Consider the following 8,841-nt stretch of genomic DNA (forward strand, 5'->3'; position numbering starts at 1 on the left):
TGCATTTGTTGCTGACAAAGAAGTCCTGTTGTTGAGGATGTGCGCAATGGTGCCAAGAGCCTCTGATAAGTCTTGCAGGGAGGTCCCGCTGAGTCCATACAGAGTGGAAGCTGTACAAATAACAAACACAAAACTGACCTGCAACACTGTCAATACACAGAACGACGGGTAGGAGAAGAGCTGCTGGCAGTCCTTGTTGGAATCTTCGCCAACGCCATCTTTTCTTTCTCAATAATCACTCTTAGATCCTAAGATTGACAGAACGTTTCTGAACTAGATTGACTTTTCAAATCCTTGTCTTTAGATCTAAGGCTCCCTACTTCAACTATACATTATCTCTGATCCTCCCCCTTCTCTGCTGTGCTCTGCAGAACCATCTGCTATCGTTCAAGTCTGTGTGCCTCCTACACACAGCTCTATACCCCTGGCATGGCCTCTCCCTGCCTACCCAGCAAGCCACCTGCCTTCCCTCCTTCAGATCCATCAAACCCACCTCTTCTGCAAAGCCTTTCATAAACCACCACTGGTGTCACCAGAGAATCATTCCTGATTTCCCTCGCCAATATTGCCTGTATGCACAGTATTTCAATTCTGAGTCAAGTTATGCATAATGCTGCCATGGAGCTCCCCACTCCCCATGCCATTACATCGAGGGGCATCTGCCACATCAAGCCATCACTTTCATGTCAACCCTCTCCATGAGTCTGCCCGCTGCTCGCAGGAATCTTGTTACCAGTGTAAAGCTGCTAGGTTGTGTGCAAATGCGTCTAGATGTTGCAAAGTGGGGCGAGAAGGGAAATGACTTGCCCCTGGGATGTGGCTCTCTGTGGCATCCCGTTGGAGTGGAGTCATGAGCAGCCTGACTTCAGCACAACACTGTGGCCAGCACTCTGTTCATGCTAAACCATTGTTACACAGCCGTAACATCAGCTCAACCATTTAAAAGAGAGTTATCGCCTGCAGCATGAGCTTGCAATCGCAATACAGGTTCGTGCAAAACATGCACGACCCTGGTGGTTACCTTGGGTTAAGAATTAAGTACCCTGAGGTCAAGAACAAACTCACATAAGGGCCAAAATTAATACTAAGTACAAATGATTCGCAATTATGTATAATAAATTTATTACTTACAAAAATCAATAACTTGTATACAGCCCTGCTATAGCCTCTATATTTCTATTATAAATATGGACACAGTGCACAAATAAACATGAAATAACAACCAGACAATTAGACCAAAACTGAGACCAAACACATTTCGGCCATATGGCCTTCTTCAGTGGTCTGAATCCTTTAAAATCCAGAATACAATTATACAGATATACAAATATATGTCATAATCTCAGTTTACTCAGTCATAAACAATCTTTATGACTGAATAAAAGTGGTGTTTATAAATTATAAGGTTTACTTATAAACACCATCCAGATTTTCCTTTTCAATTTTAGGCTTCAATTAATCTGAAATGTTAATTTCTTTTATAAAACCCTCTTAAATGGGGAGATGTTGGATTTCTTGCCTACTATGGCGCACTGATCAAGGTATCCCAGTCATAAAGATGTCATCAAGTCTGAATAAGTTAAACAGTATATACTTCAAAGTTACCAACCACAATATCTCTATATAGAAAACTGAGGAATTGTGTAAATTGGCTGATGCAATTCAAACAAGGAGCAAAAGGTTACCTTGGGTTATCCTGAGCTCCTCGCGGACAGTGTCCAGCTCAGCCTTCAACACAGAGCAGGTGGCACAGGATGGTGGCACCCTGGAATCAGAGGGCCCGTCGTGGGTGGTGTCACCGCTGCCGTTTCCGCTCCACGGAGAATCCAGAAGCAGGTCAATGCTGTCACTGAGAGAAGGTCCGTCTGCCTCAGGAGATGTGCGGCTGTCATTTCTACGCAGAGGGCTGGACACGGCATCATCCTTGTTGAAAGCTAACTGAGATGGCACGAGGCCCACTGCTGTCTTTCGCATGCGCAACGTACCAGAAGGAAGCCCCCCATTCAGAGATTCCGAAGCCCTTCCACTGCCCTCCACCGTGGTTTGCCCCTCTGCTGTACTCTCCCCAGCCACAGCAAGGGGATGCACTGGAACAGATCTTTCTTGCCCTTTTGCTTTCCTGTCTCGCTTTCCCGGTCCGGGAGTCGGCCTGTGGTTTGCTCTCTCTGCAGCCTCAGCCGCCTCCTGCTCCTCTAAGCTATTATTCAGCTTCCTGTGTTTCGCTGTTGCCTCTCCATGCTCTCCACCTTGCCTGGACGAAATCCATTCCCTCAGACCCGACTTTGGCCTCTTCCTCAGCCGAAGGTGTGCTTCTGTACCTGAAGATGGAGAATAAGTTTATCTTGAGAGACCTGCCAAGATAGAAAAAAATAACAGATGGGCTTTTGGTTAAGGCCCTAGGCTGGGAATCAGAAGACCTGGGCTCCTTGCCCACAGGTGCAGCATCCCTGGATGATCCCTGGATGATCATTATCATCCAGGATGATGATCATCCCTGGATGATGACAGCCAGGAGTTTGAGGGCACAAGTAATCACGAACGTAGCACTTAAAACTGTGCAGAAATGCTTGGCAGTCTTTCCTCACCCTCTCAATAATCTCATGCTAGGCCAGGAAGTGACTTTTATTAGGGATGAATTATTTCTTACGCTGATTGCTCTGTTGCCTTAGACATGTTTGCATGTATTGTTTGGTCCCCCCCCACAATTCTGTAATTGCAGCCCAACTGCCTTTTTTTGTTTTATTAGGAATCTTTGCGGTTAGATTGAAATGTTATCATATTTTATAATGTTTCCTGATTGACTGAAAAGCTTTTTTCATACTTGTAATGTGCCTTGGATCCCAGTGACACAGGCAGAATAATAATAATAACAACAACTACTACTACAATAATAATGCAGCAGACAGACAGGTGCTGAGGGTAATCTACTCAAGGGCCATCCAGCCATTTCATATATTAGAGTCTCCTAAATAAAACTTTATTCCCATGTACTGATCAGCATATATATGATATTTCGGTTACTGTCTCAAATTACAATGATACCCCAAGTATCTTCAAACATACTTCAAACATCCATCTGAATGCATTTTTTTATTTGGATGCCTTGTTAGGTGGATTGTATTTAAGTAATGGATGTGACTAGCCGCCCTTTTAAGCCGGAATCTACTCCCCACCCCTTGTCCAATGAAGATACAGGCTACTCTAGTAATTCTATGGATATTTTGCCTTCTCCTGTACTGTGAGATTTGCTATCCCTGCATGAATCATTGTGTGCTATGGGAAGTTCAGGGAAGAGGTCTAAGCAATAACAGCAAAATACGTGTTCAATTTAATAATCAAATCCTTACCGAGTAAGCTAGTCCTCCCAGGGTTCTCTTGGCTATCTTTAATGCCCGTTTGTCTTTCATTCTCATCCAGTTTTCCTCGGGAAGAAACTGGAACCACGTCCTCAGACGTCACTTGTGTCTGGAACAAGAATGTCACACTTGCATTCATTGCTTGCTGCTCAAATAACAGGCCCTATAAGAGTTACAGGAGCTATTCCCTTCACCGGTGAGCCACGAGTGAACATAGTAGATTTGCTTTTTGTTATTAATGATAGGATTTTTTGTTTAATCCTTGCTGACGAAACCACCGTATGCTAAGTTTCCTTGAAAAAAAGAACCCTAAAGCATATGCTTCCAGTCCTTTTCACAGGAATAAAGATATTCTAGGGAAATTGATGTGTGGTTATGAATCTGGTGCTTTGCAATAATGAGAATTTCAACTTTTTAAAAGCAAATTTCTTGCCATTACTGCTGTTTAGGAGAAACCTGAGGATGTGCATGCAATGTCTGCCAAAGCCTGAGATTTCTGAGAGAACCGACAGGCATGGCTTCCAGTAGTCAGACTGTAAGCACCAGTTGCCTGCTCTTTCCTTCCTCGAGTTGGGAGGATAGAATCAGTAACTGATAACAGAGATGGGATTGGAGATGGGGGGCAGGTAGTTGTGAATTTCCTGCATTGTGCAGGGGGTTGGACTAGATGACCCTGGTGGTCCCTTCCAACTCTATGATTCTGTGATTCTCACGATTCCACCCAGAACCCCTTGGCCAAACAGAAATCTTTGTGATGTTTTCTATCCCTTTTCCTATCTCCCCCCCCCCCAAAAAAAAGAAGAAGCAGAAATAACTAGTTCTCAACGTGATCTCACCCGGTCCCGTTTCCTCTTGGACTCAAAGTGAAGCTGGAACCTCTCTGCCAGGGCCACAGCCTCCTTGCCGTTTTCGGGTTGGCACTCACGCACCAAGGTCTGGATTTCTTCAGGCAGGATGCTCAAAAACTGCTCAACCACCAGCAGCTCCATGATCTGCTGTTTGGTGCGGGCCTCTGGCCTCAGCCACTGATGCGAAAGGTCCCACAGGCACCTGTAAACCTCTTGGGGCCCGCAGGCATCCTGGTAGCAGAACTGTCTGAAGCACTGGCGCTGGGTTTCGACATCGGCATCTGTTTCTGCCTCTTTAGCACAGTTGTTGCCACAGAGCTGCTGGGATTTGTTGTGGCCCTTGCCAGGCTCCATTCCTGGCCTGGGGGTCACCGGCGCCTCTTGGCACTGGTCACCAGGGGACTGCTGAGACAGCAGCCATCTCAGTATCTCTTCAGCAGTCCAGTACTGCACCTCGGGAGGCACTTTCAAGGCTCCTCCGAGGGCCTCCTTCACAGCAAGCCTGGTCAGACCCTTCCCTGAGACTTCAGCCTGCACGATCTGTTCTAGCAGAGCCTGTAGCTGTGAACCAGGCCCTGCAGCTGTTTCTGCTCCATTTTTTGCAGATGCCTGCAAAGCGTGCAAGGTGTTGATACAGGCGGTGGAGGTCGGGCTGACAGGAGCTCTCTGAGACAGTGCCTGGACAAGCTCCGTCTGCTTCTGGAAAAGTTTCTCAAAGAGCTGGGTTTGGAATTCCCTGTCCTCCCGGCGCATCTCCCTGTCATGCTGGATGAACTCGGCTAAGCTCTGCTTCTCATCTGCTTGGCTGGCCACCTGTCTCTGCATTCTCTGCAGCTCCAGATGATGGGAACGGTTGTACTTCTGGCCAGCACCCCTTTGATAGCTCGACTGCCCCTCTCCCTGAACTTTTTGCTTCCGGGTTCGAAGGTGAGGACGCTGGTCAAGCATGGAGATGAGATGCCTCGGCATGGGTTGTGTTTCCATCACTATAGGAGAGGCCATATCTATAAAGAGCAAGAACACCTAGTGAACATTCAGAGGGATGCAATTATGAACATATGCCTAAGAATTTTAACAGTTGGGATAACCTGAGTGAGAAAGCGAGACGATTCATAAGGACCAAAAGTAGAACAAAACTTTAGAGAAAGTATATCATACAGTCTTCACAAGATGAAATGGCTTCAGACTGTATGCGCAGGAGAATGGAAGTGTGCTCATGAACACATGAAGCTGCCTTATACTGAATGAAACCCTTGGTCCATCAAAGTCAGTACTGTCTACTCAGACCGGCAGCAACTCTCCAGGGTCTCAGACAGGGGCCTTTCATACCACCTACCTGCCTAGTCCCTTTAACTGGAGATGCCGGGGATTGATCCTAGGACCTTCTGCATGCCAAGCAGATGCTCTACCACTGAACCACAGCCCCTCCCATCATCTCATCTTCATCACAACTAACTGTGTTTGGTAAGCTAACACTTCATGGGAAGTATTGTGAGAATCTGATTGCAAGACCAGATGCAGAGAAGTTAACATATAGAATACAAGCCCAAGATTATCAATTTTCATTATACTCTGCTGATTACATTTGATTGCAACAGAACACTCTCCGCTTGCAGTTTCCCTCTTTGAAGTGATCACATGAATACACAGAAACAAATGTGTTAGTATGGAATTGCCTGTCCGTGTTCCTTTTACAGGATGGGTCCATGGACAGGATCTGTTTTCCAATCTAGCTTGGGATACTGAATGCTCATCTTACATTTCCAGATGTAAAAAATAGTGAGCAAAGAGCTAATACTAGGCATATCTAGGGTGCTTAGGAGCTCTAGACCTTGAAGAAAAAGCCACCAAAGACCAGCAGATTCCAGCTGAAGAACACAAAGTATGTTATCCTCATAAGGAGGACCTTGCAGTCCAAAGGGATGAACAGTGTTAGTCAAGAGAGCATCAAGGTATAGTACCGTGTTGGCGAACCTATGGCACGCGTGCCACTTCCGGCACGCGTAGCCCTTTCTGCCGGCACGCGCGGTTCCTCCAAGCCGCTGGCCTTTCCGGCTCTTCTCCGCCCCGGATGGGAGAGGCTGTAGCCCAGGGGTGGGGAACCTCCGACATCATTGGCGGTGGCCCCCGGACTCTCCCCCAGAAGCTGCCGCCATTGCCGCCGCTGGAGCGTGCACGGCCAGCCAGGCGAATGGGAGAGCGTGGGACAGAAGCCGAGCGCCCACACTCGGCATGGCCGGCGGCTTCTCCGGGGCCCTCTGGGCCTGTGCGGGCGGAGGGGCATGGCTGGTCGGTGGGTGCGAAGGAGGCGCCCTCTGCCCCACCCTGCTCGCCTCTCACAAGCCTGTCGCAGCGCCCCACCGAGTGGCAAATCCAAGTCAAAACCTCCCATGCATAAATGGCCTCTTTCTTTTTCTGTCTCCCTCTGTCCTTTTCTTTCTCTCCCTTGCTCCATTTCTTTCTCCATTTCTTTCTCCCTTTCTTTCTTTTTCTTTCTTTCTTTCTTTCTTTCTTTCTTTCTTTCTTTCTTTCTTTCTTTCTTTCTCTCTCTCTCTCTTTCTTTCTCTCCCTCCCTCCCTCCCTTCCCTTTCCCCCTCCCTTCCCTTCTTTCCTTCCTTCCTTCCTTCTTTCCCTCCAGCAGCTTCTCTGGTGCCCTCTGGGTCTGTGCGGGTGGAGGGGTGTGCAGTCCTATTCCACCTTTGAAGTGCCCACAAGCCATCCTCCAAACACCTTTCCATGTGTCTTGATATGTAGAGAGAAAACACTAAGGAACTAGTTGCCAATCTCCAGGTACTAGCTGGAGATCTGCTATTACAGGTGATCTCCAGCCAATAGAGATCAGTTCCCCTGGAAAAAATTGCCACTTTGGCAATTGGACTCTATGGCACTGAAGTCCTTCCCCAAACCCCGCCCTCCTCAGGCGCCACCCCAAAAACCTCCCACTCATGGCGAAGAGGAACTTGGCAACCCTAGCCTCTCCCTCTGGGCCCCCTCTGGGGGTGGTATTCAGGTTAAATTGCCGCATTGGCACTCGGCGATAAATAAGTGGGTTTTTGGTTGCAGTTTGGGCACTCGGTCTCTAAAAGGTTCGCCATCACTGGTATAGTAAGTGAGCAAGCTACCTAGTACACCATGGGTGTCCTAACAGCCCCTTGAACTAATAATGTTCCTTCTAAAAACGTACCTTGTCTGTGCAAGGCTGAGGTATATTTTTATTTGATTATTAGATGTTATTGGACAACAGCAGTTCTTGTGAGACATCCTAGAAGAGGGAAGAACCAGTGCTTGAGATATACATGGGTACCAAAGAAATAAGGAAGGATAGGTCAGAGGCTTTGGGGACTAAAGATCTAGTAAATGATTCAAATTAAATACACGTCAGAACAAAAGGACCAACAATATACTCCACAGAGCGAGGATTCAGCCCGACCTGAGACATCCTGCAGCAAAGGCCCTGTTGACATAAACTCAGGCAAAACAAACAAGAAAGCTTACCAAGCTCGGGGGATATCTCATCTTCTGACTCCTCCTCCTTCACTTGGACTGGGATGACTTGGATCTCACCAAAGGCATCTTGAGACTCTGCCTGGATGTAGCTGAATTCATCAGTTCCTTGGCTTTCTGAGGCAGCGGCCTGTGATAACCAATGTCCTGAGGCCTGGGAGCCCCAGCGCTCAGAGATGCCAGACTGGGACCCCCAGGGCTCAGAGATGGGGAGTCCCTCCTGCCTGTCCACAATGGTGCTAGAGCCTTCCCCCGCTTCTGAGGGAAAGCCTGGCCTGCAGTTGATGTACTGTGTCATTATCTGGTCTATCTCGTCATAGAATGGACACTTGATGGGAGGCCGCCCCACTGAGTTGTTTTCTTTGGCTTTGCGGTAGGCCACTTTCAGGCCTTTCATTTTCTCCCGGCATTGGTCCCCGGTCCGGTAAATGCCCATCTCAGCAAGACGCTGGGAAATGCCGTCATACACGGCACGGTTCCTCCCATGGGAGCTGAGGTCGTGAGTCACTGCTGCCTCAGTCCAGAGGGCTAGCAGCACCTTGATGTGCTCTGCTGGCCAGCTGGCTGCCCGCTCTTGGGGTCTGTCGCGCCTCATTGTTCTCGAGACAAACCAAGGTATTCTGCTGGTGGAAGTTAATGTGCAAGAGGGCAGGCCTTGGACAATTCAAGCACCAGCAACCCAGGTGCCAGAAAAGAAAATGCAAAGAATTTCAGGATTTCCAGCCTCCTTGCAGGCAATCCCCCTTAGATGATTGTTGATCTGCTTCCATGTGTCCTCCATACAGAGATCAGACAAACTGTGCAGCCTCCAAAACAAGGAACTTAAGGCAGCCACAATAGCTTCGTCTTCCACTCATAAAGGATGGTGAGGAATCACTCCAGAGCAGAACTGATAAGGAAATGCCATCAGAGCACTGATTCTCCTGGGGGAATGAAGTTTTAGTTTACATAAGCCGACATTCCAAGCAAAAAGTCTTTGGTCATGTGTCTACATCCAGTTTCAACTAAGTGAGGCCACATCTGATCAGACTGGCATTTTTATCTGATTAAGAGCGGCGGACTCTAATCTGGAGAATGTGGTTGATTCCCCACTCCTCCACATGAAGCCTGCTGGGTGACCTTGGTCCAGTCAC

General features: G+C 47.9%; 1 protein-coding gene across 1 annotated transcript; it reads right to left on the minus strand.

The window, feature by feature from the left end:
- Positions 1-1,934: 1,934 nt before the first annotated feature.
- On the minus strand, positions 1,935-8,385 carry LOC130474690 (uncharacterized). Its single transcript, XM_056846388.1, has 5 exons — positions 7,700-8,385; positions 4,193-5,190; positions 3,348-3,465; positions 2,108-2,318; positions 1,935-1,938 (listed from the first exon to the last, which is right to left on the minus strand). The coding sequence occupies exons 1-5, from the start codon at positions 8,301-8,303 to the stop codon at positions 1,935-1,937; spliced, it is 1,935 nt and encodes a 644-aa protein (XP_056702366.1). The 5' UTR covers positions 8,304-8,385.
- Between the last annotated feature and the right edge of the window lie 456 nt (positions 8,386-8,841).

This window comes from Euleptes europaea, chromosome 3, assembly GCF_029931775.1.
Source record: "Euleptes europaea isolate rEulEur1 chromosome 3, rEulEur1.hap1, whole genome shotgun sequence".
Classification (NCBI taxonomy): Eukaryota; Metazoa; Chordata; class Lepidosauria; order Squamata; family Sphaerodactylidae; genus Euleptes; species Euleptes europaea.